Source organism: Rana temporaria, chromosome 5 (genome assembly GCF_905171775.1).
Source record: "Rana temporaria chromosome 5, aRanTem1.1, whole genome shotgun sequence".
Taxonomy (NCBI): domain Eukaryota; kingdom Metazoa; phylum Chordata; class Amphibia; order Anura; family Ranidae; genus Rana; species Rana temporaria.
Genome location: NC_053493.1, coordinates 333775572 through 333791924, shown reverse-complemented (window position 1 = coordinate 333791924; position 16353 = coordinate 333775572). Strand labels below are relative to the sequence as shown.

Genomic DNA, 16353 nt, shown 5'->3' with positions numbered 1-16353 from the left:
CTGACAAGCCCCAGTGATTTTTAACCACTTCAGCTCCGGAAGATTTACCCCCTTTCACGACCAGGCCATTTTTTGCTATACGGCACTGCGTTACAATTGCGTTACAAATACTGTTTTTTTCCTCCCACAAATAGCGCTTTCTTTTGGTGGTATTTGATCACCTCTGCAGTTTGTTTTTGTTGCACTATAAACGAAAAAAAAAAAATCTCTGTATCTTTTACTCTCTGCTATACAGCACATCCAAATAAAAAGTGTAAAAAATCTTCATGAATTTAGTCCAATACGTGTTCTGCTACATATTGTTGGTTAAAAGAATTCCCATAAAGCGTATATTTATTGGTTTGAGCAAAAGTTATAGCATCTACAAACTATGGGATCATTTTATGTATACTAGTATTGCTGGCAATCAGCGACTTGTAGCAGAACTGCAATATTTGGCAGGCAGTCTGACACTAAGTGGACACTCTGTGGGAACCAGTGACACTAATACAGTGATCAGTGCTAAAAATAGGCACTGTCACTGTACTAATGACACCTGGGAAGGGGTTAACATCAGGGGCAATCAAAGGGTTAAATGTGTGCCCAAACCAGTGTTTATGTACTGTGGGGAAGGTGCTTTTACTAGGGTAAGGCATAGATCCTTGACTCTGCTTTGGAAGAAAAAAAAATCCATGCCTTTCCTGCTGAAAGAACGGCAATCTGCCTTTTACATAGACACACTGCCGTTCTGCCTGTGTACTTAGGGTTGCCACCTGTCCAGGATTCACCCGGACAGTTCGGGTTTGGACTCATGTGTCCGGGTTTCAGAAAGCCTGAAACCCGAAAACATTATTTAGCCTGAACTATGGCTTGCCAGCAGGGTTTATGGCTGCAGTTGTCTCTTTCACACTGCCTGAGAGAGGGTTCGATCTACACCTAGTCCCCCCACCCCGTCCCCTCTGTGTCTGCCCACACTCCAAAGTTGGGGTTGGAAATTTGATGTCCAGCAGCCTCAGATACATCTGGGTGAGAGGTGCTGACTACCAGGGGGTGAGTGAGCTCACCATCCATCCCTGTCTGTGAATGTCCCCCTCCCCCTTTCCCTTTTCTCTCCTGCCTCTGATTGAGTACACAAAGGTGAATCAGGGTTCTCAGAGCACCCTTACATTGGAGTTCCCCTTTACACCAGAGGCCACAGCTTTCTCCCTTACACCAGAGTCTTCTCTGTACATCAGAGTTCTCAGTGTTCCCCCTTACATCAGAGTTCCCCTTTACACCATAGGCCACCGTTTTCCCCCCTTACATCATGGTTTCCAGAGCATCCCTTATGTTAGAGCCCCCAGAGTTGCCCCTTACATCAGAGTCTGCAGAATCCCCCCTTACAGTGAAAGGGAACTCTGCAAGTTCAGATGTAAAAGGGGAACTCTGTGGATTCAGATTTAAAAGGGGAACTCTGCGGACTCTGATGTAAAGGGGAACTCTTGGTATTAACTTCATATGATCAGAAATGGTGTTTAATAGCAAAATATATGTATAGGTTATACTATAAAAAAAATTCCCGTGGGCCGCTAAAGTGTTTGGGTTTGACTTGAAGAAAAGGTGGCAACCCTATGTACTGAATGATCGACGGGTGCCGGCGGACATCGAATCTGTGGTACCTGCTGGTCCGCTGCCACTGTGCATAAGCAGGAGCAAGCCTACCGCTGGCACACATTTGCACCCGGTACCCAGTATTTTGGGGTCATGTATATCGCACAGCGGCCGCCCTGTAGCAGTAAAACTGCTATAGGGCAGTCGTGAAGTGGTTAAGAAGACTTTTGAGTGACATGTGTGTAGAGATAAATAAACTAATTTTGCTTTAATGACACTGTCCGCTGCTCTACTGACATGATGAAGACCATATACATAACAATTTATACGATCAATCGATCAATGACATGTATAATGGATTGAAAGACGTTTCCTTCAAAATAATTGTTTAAAGGAGTTCTCCAAGCTAAAACTTTTAACCCCCGCTGTGCCCGGGCTGTAAAACTATACAAAATAAACTTTCACTTACCTGCCTACGATCCCCCGTTGTTCCGATATCGCCGTCCCGTTCTCCGGTCCCAGTCTCTTCCACTTCCTGCGGGTCGGTGACTCACAGTGCGCTCAGCCTATCAGCGGCCACGACGGGACATTGCTGCGGCCGCTGATAGGCTGAGCGCACGGTGAGTCACCGACCCGCAGGAAGTGGAAGAGACTGGGACCGGAGAACGGGACGGCGATATCGGAACAACGGGGGATCGTAGGCAGGTAAGTGAAAGTTTATTTTGTATAGTTTTACAGCCCGGGCTGTAAACTGTACCGCTATCAAAAAGTGTTTCCCAGCGCTAAACCTTTCATCTGATTTCTAAATTGCTGCATTTGTAACTTCCAAAAGCCAATATAAAGGAATTGTCGTGGTAAAAAAAAGCACTTGTGGGTTTAACCAATCTTGTTTTTTTGTGCAATTCTTCTTGAAGGGGGCGTGGAAAGGGGTGTGTCCTATGCCTACATACTTTTGCAGATAGGTGTGCCTCATTCCCATTTCAAAAAGTTGGAAGGTATACTATTGGCCCCCTATTTTGCATGCATGTGTACAATCTGTACAGACATTGGGCTGGGGGTAACTAAGCAATGCGATATCCTACGCATTGTGCCCATGACACACTTATTGTGGTTGCAATGCCTTGCAGGTCTAAAAAAAAAAAAAAAATACAAAAAAAAAAAGCCTATTTTTTATTTCTCATTGTTGGTGCATGGACAGGTATAACATTTTATGCCTTTAGTTTTGGAAGTATTATATGATAAATCGCCACTAGGTGGCGCAAGTCATACATCAGCTGTGGTCCTTCAGGTCTTGCCAAACAGTGGATTGTACTATTTTATAAAATAGGGGACATTTACCACACCATTATTCATAATCCCTCAGCTTTCTATGTTGTTTTACATTTGACCAGAAGATTGCATTGCATAGTGTATTTTTTTATATGGTCAAATTATTAGTAAGAGCATTGTATGTTTGGATAATGTGTTACAAGGATCCCCCCCTCCGCTGCAGTGAATGTGTGGAGCCCCGCTGGAAGGGATCGCCGCGGACGCATGCGCAGTACGAGCTGTGGCTGTCAGTGTTGTGCGGCGACTCCGGCAAGATGGCGGCGGCGGGGAGCAGTGTGGCCCAGAAGACCTGGGAGCTCTCTAATAACATGCAGGAGGTGCAGAGCATCGACGAGATCTACAAATATGACAAGAAACAGCAGCAGGAGATCCTTGCCGCCAAGCCTTGGACCAAGGAGTGAGTGGAGGCTTCCTGTACACAGGGGGGAGGGGTGGCTGGGCAGACAGTACTAGCAGATCACTGCACTGAGTGACAACTAATATCAGCTGACAGCAGAGAGGTGTCACATCTTCAGGTGTCTCTCCTGCCTGGCACTGATAGGACCAACACAGTAATAGTGAGGGGGTCATCCTACCCAGACATACACACTCCTCAGGACTGCTATAATTGGGGGGGCACTCCTCTAATGGGAGGGGGGCCTCCCCAAAATCCAGATCTATGTTGGCAGGTAAAATGGAACTTTATATATGAAAGAAAAATGTCAAACGGGCTGGAGTTTAATGTAAAAGAGCCATACTGGGGAAGATTTGGGCCTCGTTCACACCATGGTGCAGAGATGTCAGGCTTTTCTGCATGCCTACTGCAAGGGCACAAAATAACAATGGTTCTCTATGTGCTTTGTTCACTTGTATTGCTACCCCCTCAGGAGCCGCTGATTGATTTGGGGTCGGCGTATTATGTTACCTCTATGTGATGTCTAGGGGTGAAGGTCGTGAGTAGAGCAGTAATTGAATGTCCAGACTGCAGGTGAAGTTTTCTGAATGCTTTATTTCTGGGTCCAACACGAGGTAGACAGGAAAGGTTGATGAAATAAAGGAACCTTGCAGTATCAGACTTTGGATAGAGAACAGCAATCCTGCTATTCTGTAGTTGTATCAATGCGTCGCCACTCCAGCAAGAGTGGGTGAAGTGCCTCCGGACAGACCCCTGCCACAGGCCTGGCAGCCGGAGTGCCACTTAAAGTTGCTGGGAGGAACAAGTCTCTGCCACAGACTTGGCTCTAATTGAGTGTTGAGGCCTCTGCCACAGGCCTAGTGCAAGACTTAAGTTGAACAGCAGATCGAATCCTCCCAGTAAATCACGTTAGGGTCACCGGTTGACGGTGCAAGTGTACCTGTCAATGTTCCGGTAACCAGATCCCCGATGGTTCATTCAAGCCCTTTTGGATAACCTGCCTCCGGGTTCTCCTCAAGCCGATCCCCCACCGAACGGCACACAGCCTGGGATCTACTCAGTAGAAGTAGGGACCCAGTAAGCATCAGTCGCTCCAAGCCAGGAGGGCTCAAAGTCTGGAACTCCGCGTAGCGCGCGACCCCAGGCCAGGTAGGCCATAGTGGTGGTGCCCGCGATGTGCGCACACCCTAAAGGTGGGTGCCGCACCAGGAACCCGCGAAGAACCCAGAACAATGGCCTCCGCCACAGAAATACCCCTCCCAGCATGCACAGCGAGGCCCAACTCCTCTCATTGGCTGCTGGGAAGAAGTGGCTCCGCCTGGATCCCTCTGGCGCCATCTGCCGTCCAGAGATGAAACCGTATCTCTGGACGCACAGACTGACACACAGGACAATCCAGGTTTTGGCGACAGCCAAATTGACCAAAATCAAGAATGAGAGCAACATAACTCTCTCATTCCCCTACTAAATTTAACATAGTGTCCTTTCTGAAGGTAAAGGGGCGCTACACACGCTTCTCGGCCCTTTGGCTAAGATCAAGTGTAGTATCTGTTCTTATCTGTTCCCAGTAGGTGGTGCTATGCTAACCATCCTGAGTACACGGCGAGGTGAAAAGGGATGGCGGTTGGCAGATGCTAAGCCTGCTGGCGTGGAGGCGGAGGCCTTCTGATTTGGACGGAGAGGCATGAGTTTGAAGCTGGAGGGCTGGGCCCCTGGCTTCTGGCCTGGATTTGGTGGTGCCTGCCCCAGTCAGTTGTTCGGGAGAGAACCCTTGCTCCTCTTTTCGTCTGGAGGAGCAGTTGGTATTCCCTGAACGTGATTAGGAGGGAGGGATGGGAGTTGTGGGAGTAGCCTGCTTAGGTGCGCTCTCCCCAATCTCTCAGAACTCCTACCTTCCTGGCTGGGAAGGGTGCTGCTGGTCCCGGCCGGGGGTCAGGGTCCGTTGAAAAGCCCGTGGAGATGGTGCCCCTGGAGTGGCAGTCCAGGGGTGCCATACATTGCACGAGTGTTTGAGAGGCACTTATCGTATGGCACCTTGGCAACGATCTCCACAAACACACTTTTCACACCTGCCTCTAGGGTCGGGCCTTTTGGCTGGGACCAGAGGCATTTTTGTTTCCTGGCCGGAGGGCTGGCCATCGTATTGCACGATGGTCACTTTCCACTTACTCTCCCACCTTCCTTCTCCCCCACTTTATTTTTTATTTTACTCCCGTGTTTGTCCCTTTATGTCTTTTTTTGTTGGTGCATGTTTGTACACCTTGTGTGTGATGAGTAGGGTGCTGGTCCTCGGGCCAGCCCTGAAAGTCTTGGGAGTGGGTGGACATGGCCTTCTGGCTTAGTTCGCCAGCTCTCATGGGGTCTCCCTTCGGGGGAGCCTCACCTGGGAGGGTTCTGTTTCGGCAGACCCTCCCAGGAAGTTGGGTCCGTTTCGGCTGCATGGATCACAGATTACCTCAGTCCCCGTCAGGAGCCTAACGCCCCCGGGGGATCAGGGTTGGGTCCTTTTCGGAGGACCACTTGACGATGCACCCGTCGCACTTTTTTGTGTATCACTCTTTATGTGTGTGCGCATTTTTTTTATGCACCGGGTGAAGTTTTTGGGTTGTGTTGTGCACGTCACAGGCTTTTCAATAGGAAAAAAAAACTGGTATCACCTGTGGATTTTCTTCTGCATAGGAATGGATGTGGTTTTCTGCCTTGAGAAAAAACTGACATGACACCATTGGTGTGAACTGGGCACATAACTGACACGCATGAGAACTGATGTCTCTGCAAGTGAAATCTGCCTGGTGTTCCCATCCGTTTTCTTTTAGGCCACTTTCACATTGAGGAGTTTTTTGTAAACTACTTCTTCTGCAGCTCCAGTGTGAAAGCCTGAGTGCTTTCACACTGGGGCGGTGCGCTTGCAGGGCAGGAAAAAAAGGTCCTGCAAGCAGCATATTTGGGGTAGTGGCGGAGCGCTGTATACACTGCTCTGCCACCCCCTGCCCATTGGAATTAATAGGTGCCGCTTTGAAAGCAGCACTAAGCTGGTGCTTTTGACCCCTTCTTGGGGGGGTTAAAAGTGCCTTTAAAAGTTTCACACTGAGGCAGTTTTCAGGGGTTTTTAGCTCTAAAAATAGCACTTGAAAACTTCTTCCTATGCCTCCCCAGTGTGAAAGCCTGAACGCTTTCACACTGGAGCGGTGAGCTGTTGGGATGGGGGGAGTCCTGCAAGCAGCATCTTTGGGGTGGTGTAGGAGTGCTGTATAAAGCGCTCCTACAACACCCCTGCCCATTGGAATGAATGGGCAGCGCTTCCGAATCACTGCAAAACGGGCACTTTTAACCACTTATCCCCTTCTTGGGGGTTAAAAGCGCTCCGCTAGCGGCTGAAAAGTGCTGCTTAAACAACGGTAAAGCACCGCTAAAACTAGTGACGCTTTACTGCTAACGGACCTGCCGTCCCTAAATGTAGGGCATGGAAGGCAATGGCGTTCTAATGTAGTATAACATAAGTAAAGCAAATCTTGCGCAGTACCCAGTTTTAAGAGCAAATTAGTTGCCTGAAATATTAGACATCGTTCGTTTAAGAACCACGAGAGACATCACCAGGGCAATCGAGTCAATATCATGCTTTCTAATACATTGCCATCCCAACGACTCTGTAACCCAAATAAAAGGTTCAAACTGCTGCGATGCGGAAATCCTGCGAATCCACGCTGCTTTCAAAACGTGTCGGCCAATAAGGGGGAACATCTCCTTGTACTGCTGCCATGGGGGAGGGGGAGGCGTCTACAGGGAGCTGCAGCACTGGGAACATGTTGCATGGTCCCGAAGGTGAACTTTATCCTTTAAGATGAGCAGATGACCCCTGGTAACAGTTAGTCTAGTGGTGGCTGATAGAACAAAGCCTAACTTCCCTAAACGACCGCACTGAACCCCGACTGTTGCTAGAAAGGGAAATTCTGGGTTGGAGCATTTCAAGTGATTTCGTCATGGGAAAAGTATGGGGACCACCATTGCTGAGCTCCTTATAAGAATGTTAAAGCCAAGGAATTCAGCCATTTACTAATGTGCTGGCATGCTATGAGTGAAAGTGGAACTCGCTCACCGCAGCTGCTATTCAATGGAAACATTTTCCAACATGTCCCTTCAACAGAAGACAAGTAATCCATTTCTGTTAAAGTGGAGTTCAACCCAAAAATGGAACTTCCACTTTTTGGAATCCTCCCCCCTCTGTTGTCACATTTGGCACCTTTTCACGGGGGAGGTGGGAGCAGATACCTGTGTAATACAGGTATTTGCTCCCACTTCCGGGCATAGATCACCGCGGTGACCTACACCACGTTCGGCACCTACTTTGACGCGCCCCGCACGCTGTCTTCTGGGAGACGCACATGTCCCAGAAGACAGCAGGGACCAGTGAGGATTTGCAGCAGGTAGCCAGGAAATGAAGCCGCAAGGCTTCACTTCCTGTTACCCTTACTGAAGATGGTGGCGGCAGCAACGGAGAGCCGGGGAAACAGATCGTCTTCGGGTGCTGACATTGCAGGCTCCCTGGACAGGTAAGTGTCCTGATATTAAAAGTCAGCAGCTGCACTATTTGTAGCTGCTGAATTTAAATACATTTTTTTTTCGGCGGAACTCCACTTTAAGCAGGGAAGCCCACACACTGATCAAACAACTTCTCTCCAGATCCCTTGAGATTAGCAGTCGGTCACAGTGCCTATGATCTCGCACTGCAGAAATAAAGATATGAGGCTCAATGCACAGGAAGTGTGCTACTAAGAGGAATTCAAGAACTAATGTAAATCTTTTAGGGTATGCTAAATTATCATTTCTAGACATTCCCTAGAATATCGCAAATATTCAGGTCCTCTTTTAGGTATTTTGCATAAGCGATCAGTTAAAGAGAAAATAAAAGTGCAGATTTTAACTTTTGTGTGCTTGAATGTGCATACTATAGTGCCCCGAGCTTCAGAGGTCCGATAATACTCAGTAGGAAAGCTAGACTGGCCTGTAAGGTACCTGGATGATTCTGTTGTAACATAGCAGTGACACTTTCCAAACTTTACCTTTTACGTCACATCGCTTAGAGCAAGCATCTACATTTTTTTTTTATCATTAGTACTTTTACTAGTAAATTAGTAAATTTCACACATGATTACCATGTTATTATGTCATAAACAATATTTAATCATCTTTGTATTTGTCTTGTAGTCATCATTACTTCAAGTACTGCAAGGTGTCTGCCTTAGCGCTGCTGAAGATGGTCATGCACGCCCGGTCAGGAGGAAACCTGGAAGTGATGGGTCTGATGCTTGGAAAGGTGGATGGAGAAACTATGATTATTATGGACAGTTTTGCATTACCTGTTGAAGGGACTGAAACCAGAGTGAATGCTCAAGCTGCTGCATATGAATATATGGCTGCGTATATAGAAAATGCAAAACAGGTATAGTTTTATTTCAGTCATGATTATTATTGCTGCCCATCTTGCTCCCGTTTTATAAGCAGGAGTTGTGTCCAGCTGTCACTATTCGCTGTACAGACTGGCTGGCTGTACACAATTCTAGATTTACTAACAAGGTGGCAAGTATGAGCATTTTTTGCATTAATTTATCTCTGTAGCTTTGTGTGTAGTGATGATAGAGCCAAGGAATGTTTTATTTATTTTTTGGTTTACTTTAACTTGTTGACTTCATGCATTTATCCATTTCTACCTCCCTCTCGATCTGACGTTGGTACAGCAATCTCCCCCGCTGAGCTGTTATGTTCTGATGGGAAACTGCCAGAACACTCCGGTCAGCGTTCTCTCAGCCATTGGCTAAGAGCTCTGATTGAGAGCCAGTCGGCTGCTGGTTATCCAGCATGCTAGTCAATGGCCGGCTTCTGTCTCAGACCACTTACTGTACACACTGCCCCAATGTTGGCTGCCTGCTTTTCTTTTTTCCTGAGCTCAACCTGATAGGCCAGTCAAGTTCCTCCTCCCCAAACTCGCTCATCCATTTCTTTATGGACCTTGTTTGTGCACTGGTGTGCAGTCATGTTGGAACAGGAAGTGACAATCGTCAAACTGTTCCCACAAAGTTGGGAGCATGACATTTTCCAACAATTCTTGGTATGCTGACTCCTCAAGCATTCCCTTCACTTGAACTAAGTGCCAAGCCCAACCTCTGAAAAAACTTCCCCACACCTAGAGCTGGGCAATTGCAATTTTTTTTTGACGAGGCAGCGGCTTCAGCCTAGTCCGCCACGATCCTGGGAAAGGGCCGTGGACTAGGCTGAAGCCGTGGCCTCACCTAAAACGTAGGACCAGCGCTCCATGGACTAGGCCGAAGCCGCGGCCTTGCCTAAAACATCCTGCCCGCAGCTTGACGCGATCCTGGCAAAAGGCCACAAGCGGCATCCGGCCTCGTGGCCTTTTACCAGGATCACGGCAAGCTGCGGGCAGGATTTTTTTTAGGCGAGGCTTCGGCCTAGTCCATGGAGCGCCAGTCTTATGGGAAAAAAAAACGATTTGGTCAAAATCTGAATCGATTTGCACTCGCAACTCAGTTCAAGATTCAAATCTATCTCTATGTAATTTTTTTTTTTTCCTCAGCCCTACCCACGCCATAGTTCTTAACTATGTGGCCTGCCCAATGTCACAACTTCAGGCTGTTATCTTGAGAAATCCTCTGTGCTGTCTTGTATGCATTTGTGTGTGTGTATTTGTATTCAACTTTTTTTCATTGTTTTTAAAGCGCTTTTGCGTTAGACATCTCTTCACACTGGTCCATTGCACCTCCCCATAGAAATGTATTGAAAACCATGTAAAAACGCCCCCCTGTTGTGTTTTTTGAGTCATATGACCTATGAAAATCATGACAAAATTGCACATATTTTTTCACTGGCCATTATAGGCACCTTATTTTTTTTTTCTCTGCAAAACGCTGATAATTTCCGGCGGTCGATATATCGGTGCATCTATAAAAAGCACACTTGGCCTTTAGCTCCCATTCACACCTAGGCGTTTTGTCGCCTGTAGTGTGACGCCGCAGCAGCCCCGAGACGCTGGAGGGATGAAAACACATTGCCCTCTATGGAGATGGTTCACATCTCCACGCCGTACGCCTGCCGCCTGAAAAAAAGTCCCGGACCTTTTTTTCAGGCGGCTTTCGGCATAGGAGATGTGAACCATCTCCATAGAGGGGGTGAGGCTGCATTCACAATCGCGGCGTTTTGTCGCCGCAAATCGCGATACAAAACGCCGCGATTTTGTACACCTAGGTGTGAATGCAGTGTTAATGAAAGGGTTCAAGTTGTTGCCAGATGTGCACAGGGTGGCATAGTTTCACTGATTTACTTTTAAAATTATTGTCCGTCCTTTGATTATGCAGTGTAATTGGGCCGCTCCAAAAATTTAGTGAGCTATTGTATTAATTAGGGCCGAAACAACTAATCGATTATGAAATTAATCGATTACAATTTTCATAATCAATTATTCGGCCAGTGACATAATGGGGTTAAAAAAACGAAAATTAGCCCTTTATAGTACAAAAAGCAAATCGCTACTGTTAATATTACTTTCACTGTCCCACAGTAAAAAAAATTAACCCTTTACAGTAGCGATTATTTGCTCTTTTTGTACTTATTCTTGTTTTTTTAACCCCATTATGTTACTAAACATCTCAGGCCTGGGGTCACACCTTCTGTTTTTTGGTGCTTTTTGCAGATAAACACTACAGTTCATTTACATGATTTCCTATGGGACACGTTCACATCCATGATTTTTTTTTCAGCTGCTGCGTATTTGGAAAGGGGAAGGACTTTTTAAGGCAAAACGGTGCTATTTTTTTTTTTTTGTTCAATATACTTCAATGGAGAAGCTGCAGAAAAGCATATAATGTGTTTTTGCGGCAATTTGTGTTTTTTAATCTGCCCAACAACATTTTTTTTTTTTTTTAAGGCGATTATCCGATTTAATCGAAACAATAATCGGCCAACTAATTGTCAAAGCGACGCAGTGCCGAATCGCAAAACCTGGGCATTTAGCTGCCTAAAGGTCTGGGGCTTAAGTGGTTAAGAGCGCTATTTTTAATGCTAAAACTCTGTAAAAACGCTTCAGTGTGAAAGGGGTCTAAATTTGAATTTTGTTTTTGGCCCCTTCTAACAGGGCAGACTCTACTAGGAGCCCGCTTGCTCAGCAGGGAATCTGTCCGCTGATCCTTGCTGAGCAGGCAGCTGGCTGGTCCACTGCGCTTATGCAGAGCAGACACAGCCCGCTCTCCTCTGTGGGCAGTCGGATGTAAACGGACCACCTATCCGTTTCACACCCAACTGCCATTTTATCTGCTGTCCGTTTTGATTGGGTGTAAGTGTGTGTAAACGGTACACATGCTGCTCCATAGATGAGGATCCGATCGAGTCCGCCTGAAAAACTTCCAGTTTTGCTCATGTGAAAGGGGCATTAGAGGAAAAAACGTGATATCCGTATTGAATTATTCAGATTTTAGTTTTATATTGCAAGGTTTTTTATTTATTTTTTCACTTGGGTACTATTTCATAGCTCATCAATTATTTAAGTGTGCCAGTAGAGGGCGTTGGACTCCTTTTTAACTATGCTTCGCTTTTCTTTTCCCCTTCAGGTTGGCCGCCTTGAGAATGCAATCGGCTGGTACCACAGTCATCCAGGCTACGGCTGTTGGTTGTCTGGAATTGATGTCAGTACACAGATGCTTAATCAGCAATTTCAGGAACCGTTTGTTGCTGTCGTGGTGGGTATTATGATCCATTTGCAACAAAACTAATATATAAATAAATAAATAAATAAATATATATATATATATATATATATATATATATATATATATATATATATATATATATATATATATATATATATATATATATATTTAAAACAAAAATTTTATATATTGCAGATTACCAATCGGTAAATGTCATGGTGGCATTAGTTTTATTTTTTAGACTTTATTTTTTTATTCCTCTGGACAGCAGCATTGTCATTCTGAGGGGAGTGATGGATACACTGCCAGATTTAAATACACTGACAAATTAAAGCCAGGCTCCAGCTAACCCTTTTTAAGCAGTTATAGTAACGGATTTTTTTTTTTGGGGGGAAAAGGTTTTACATAAAAGCTTTTCGTTGTAGGCAGTCCTGTCGGTGTTAAATGGTTTGTCTGACCCCTCTAACTGCTACATCTGCAGCATAGGTTGTCAACAGGTAAAAATGAGAGAGCCTAACAAAGATGGCAACATAAGAATTGGTAAACTGCAATTTGATGTTTTTTGTTGAGTTGAATACCACTATAAGACCCCTTTCACACTGACAAGTTTTTCAGCCGCCTGAAAAAATCGTGCCCTGCAGGCTTCAATGTGAAAGCCCCAAGGCTTTCACACTGAAGCAGTGCGTTGGCAGGACCGCTCCAAAAGTCCTGCTAGCCGCATCTTTGGAGCAGGGTGTTTACCGCTCCCTTCCCATTGAAATCAATGGGAAACCGCGGTAATACTGCCTGCAAAGGCGTATTGCGGGCGGTATTAACCCTTTTTCGGCCGCTAGCGGGGGTTAAAACCGCATGCTAGCGGCCGAATATTGCGGTAAATACGACTGTATAGCGCCGCTAAAAATCTCCCACTGCCTCGTGTGAAAGGGGCCTTAGTTCTGTTTATTTTCACTCTTGTATAATATTTATTTTAGAGAGTGCATGGAGCATAAGTTCGCTTTAAAGGATATGTAAAGGTTTGTTTTATTTATTTAAAAAAACAAACATATCAAACTTGCCTCCCCTGTGCAGTTGGTTTTGCACAGAGTGGCCCTGATTCTTCTCTTCTAGGGGTCCTCAGTGGTGCTCCTGGCTCCTCCTCTTCTTGAGTGCTCTCCCTCAGGGCACTCGTGTGACGGCGCTCCCGTGTCCTGTCCTGCTGCTTTGTCTATTGACATAGACAGCAAGACTCGGCCCCGCCACCCCTGCGTCATTGGATTTGATTGATAGATAGCAGTGCAAAAAATTAGCTCCCGCTGCTGTCAATCTATCCAATCAGGACACGAGACACCAGCTGGAGGTGGTGTGCTCGTCCCCATCACTGGAAAGACCGGGTTCAGGTAAGTAATGGGGGGGAGGCGGTGCTGCATCACAGGAGATTTTTTTTATCTTGCTACATTAACCACTTGCTTACTGGGCACATATACCCCCTTCCTGCCCACGCAAAATTTTAGCTTTCGGCACTGTCACGCTTTGAATGACAATTTTTTTTTTTTTTTTTTTTTTTTTTTTTTACTAGTAATGGTGGCGATCTGCGTTTTTTGGCACGGCTGCGATTATTACGGCGGACACTTGACACATTTTTGGGACCATTTACATTTATACAGCGAACAGTGCTATAAAATGCACTGATTACTGTATAAATGTGACTAGCAGGGAAGGGGTTAACACCGGGGAATCAAGGGGTTAAATATGTACCCTGGGAGTGATTCTTACTGTGGGGGGGGGGACTCACTGGGGGAGGTGACCGATGGTTGTCCCTATGTACAAGGGACACACCATTGGTCTCCTCTCCCTAACAGGACGTGGAGCTCTGTGTACACACAGAGCTCCATGTCCCTGGCTCTGTGACTGCCGATCGCGGGTGCCTGGCGGACATCGCTGCCTCCAGGCACGCGCATCGGCACCTGTGTGACGCGGCGGGCACGCACGCGCAGATCAGAGCCACCTTGCGGCCGTAAATTGTCGGCCGCAGGATGGGAAGTGGTTAAGGTAAAAACCCACGAGAGTTTAAAAACCCCTTTAAGGAAAGATGTACAGCTTACACTGTATGGCCTCATCCGGACAGCAGATTATTGTGGCAGTAAAAATCGGTGCTTACAGACAGCTGTTCACTGCTGTTGCTATGTATCCACACATCCAGCGGTTACCTGTGTCTAAAATGAGATGACTATTCCTGGACGCAGTCTGTCTGCTTTATACAGGCTTCCCAGCCGCAGCTCTCCCCAACCATCTGTGATTCTGCAGGACTTTCTGTTGTGATTTTTTTATTTATTTTTTCTTACTCTTACCTGAGGGGAAGTAAACTAAGACCACCTTTAGTAATATGACATATTTGTGTTTATTTTTGCTGACAACTTTTTGGATGTACAAATTGGCTTTTCAGTTTACCAAGTCCTGCTCTTTTGTTTGTTCTTTCAGATTGACCCAACCAGAACTATATCTGCAGGCAAAGTTAATCTCGGGGCTTTCAGAACTTACCCAAAGGTAATCTAAATCAACATGGCATTTGTTCCCCCCTTTCTTGTCATAGTACAGAGATGTAAAATATACCTGTAGTTAGGATGGTGCCATTAGTCCTTATGTATAAATCTATCCATTATGCTTTGCTTTTTTTTTTTTTTTTTTTTTTTTTTTTTCTTTTTTTTGTATTTGCAATATGTAATATTTCATGCACTTCTTAAGCCAGGTTTCTTGTGCTTTAATATATGTTGTCTTTTTTTATTTTAAAACACAAATGTTGCATTTATCTACAATGTTTAGGGGTACAAGCCTCCCGATGAAGGTCCCTCGGAGTACCAGACTATTCCTTTAAACAAAATAGAAGACTTTGGTGTGCATTGTAAACAGTGAGTATGGCATTATTGTTTTTTAATATTTCCAAGGCTTTGTTCACACTCGACTAAACTTCAAACCGCTTACCACCGCTCCTATAGGGCGTTATTTACGAAAGGCAAATCTACTTTGCACTGCAAGTGGGGAAGCTCTGCTGATTTTATCATCCAATCATGTACAAGCAAAAATGCTGTTTTTTTATTTTCCTTGCCTGTCCCCCTCGGATCCACAGCGACTGCACTTCCAAGTGCACTTGTAGTGCAAAGTGGAATTGCCTTAAATAGCCCCCATATTGTTAGTATGGTTGTTAGACACGCTTTAATGGGCTTTAGGACTCTTTCACATGGGCGGACCGTTCAGGTCCACCTGCCAGTTTTTTAGGTGGACCTGAACGGGCGCTCCGTGCTCCTCTATGGAGCCATGGATGTCAGCGGTGACATGCCCGCTGACATCTGACCCGCTCCGATCCCCCAAAGTGTGACGGAGGAAAAACCTACTTTTCCATCCGTCTATCGGATCGGGTGAATACGGACAGACGTGTGAAAGGGGCCTTAGTATGGGCGTTAGACAGGCATTTTACAAGCATTAATGACTAGTTAAAAATGCTCCCCAAATGCCTGAGCATTAAGGCATGTTTAAAACTTCCCTGCAAATGCCTATTCCACTACAGTTAGTAAGATAATCTTAACCACTTCAGCCCCGGAAGGATTTTCCCCCTTAATGACCATGCCATTTTTTGCGATACGGCACTGCGTCGTTGTACCCAAACAAAATTGATGTCCCCCCTTCCTTTTTTTTTTTTTTTCTCACCACAAATAGATCTTTCTTTTGGTGGTATTTGATCACCGCTGCAGTTTTATTTTTTTGTGCTATAAACAAAGAGCAACAATTTGGAAAAACAATTTTTTACTTTCTTCTATAATGCAACTCCAAAAAAAAAAAAACTGTTTTATATAACACATTCATTCATCAATTTAGGCCAATATGTGTTCTGCTAAATATTTTCAGTAAAAAAATTGCAATAAGCATATATTGATTGGTTTGCACAAAAGTTAAAGCATCTACAAAATAGGGGAAAGATTTAGGGACTGTTCCCTGGGAGGTGTTTCTAACTGTAGGAACAGCTGATCTGTCTGTCCTGTTCGAAGTTTTTACTTACATTGACATATCCCTATTCTGGCTCTTTCCCACAATCACAGGTGGCTGGTGGACATTGAGTCTGCCGGGCAGAGGTGCCTGCGGTACGGGTATGTCGGTTTGCTGAGCCCCTTTGCCATAGGGGAGGCAAGTATAACATGTTTGCTATTTAAAAAAGAAAAAAAAAATGCACAAGACTTTATAATCTCTTTTTAACCACTTGGTCTTGTGTGTTTGGTTTTTGGCTTGTTTGCAATAAAAAAAACGAAAAAGCCAGCAACCAAACACACAAGACCAAGTGGTTAAAGAGATTTTAAAGTCTTGTGCGTTATGTTTTCT

General features: G+C 45.4%; 1 protein-coding gene and 1 pseudogene across 1 annotated transcript in view; both read left to right on the top strand.

Annotated features, from left to right (window-relative positions):
- The first annotated feature begins 3107 nt into the window (after window positions 1-3107).
- The window catches only part of COPS5 (COP9 signalosome subunit 5), a 30166-nt gene continuing 16920 nt past the window's right edge, over window positions 3108-16353 (top strand). Inside the window, exons 1-5 of the mRNA XM_040354360.1 lie at window positions 3108-3295; window positions 8498-8732; window positions 11908-12036; window positions 14464-14529; window positions 14806-14891. Coding sequence (XP_040210294.1) covers window positions 3153-3295; window positions 8498-8732; window positions 11908-12036; window positions 14464-14529; window positions 14806-14891 — 659 coding nt within the window. The 5' untranslated portion in view covers window positions 3108-3152. The remainder of the gene's footprint in view (window positions 3296-8497; window positions 8733-11907; window positions 12037-14463; window positions 14530-14805; window positions 14892-16353) is intronic.
- On the top strand, window positions 4802-4959 carry LOC120942233 (annotated as a pseudogene).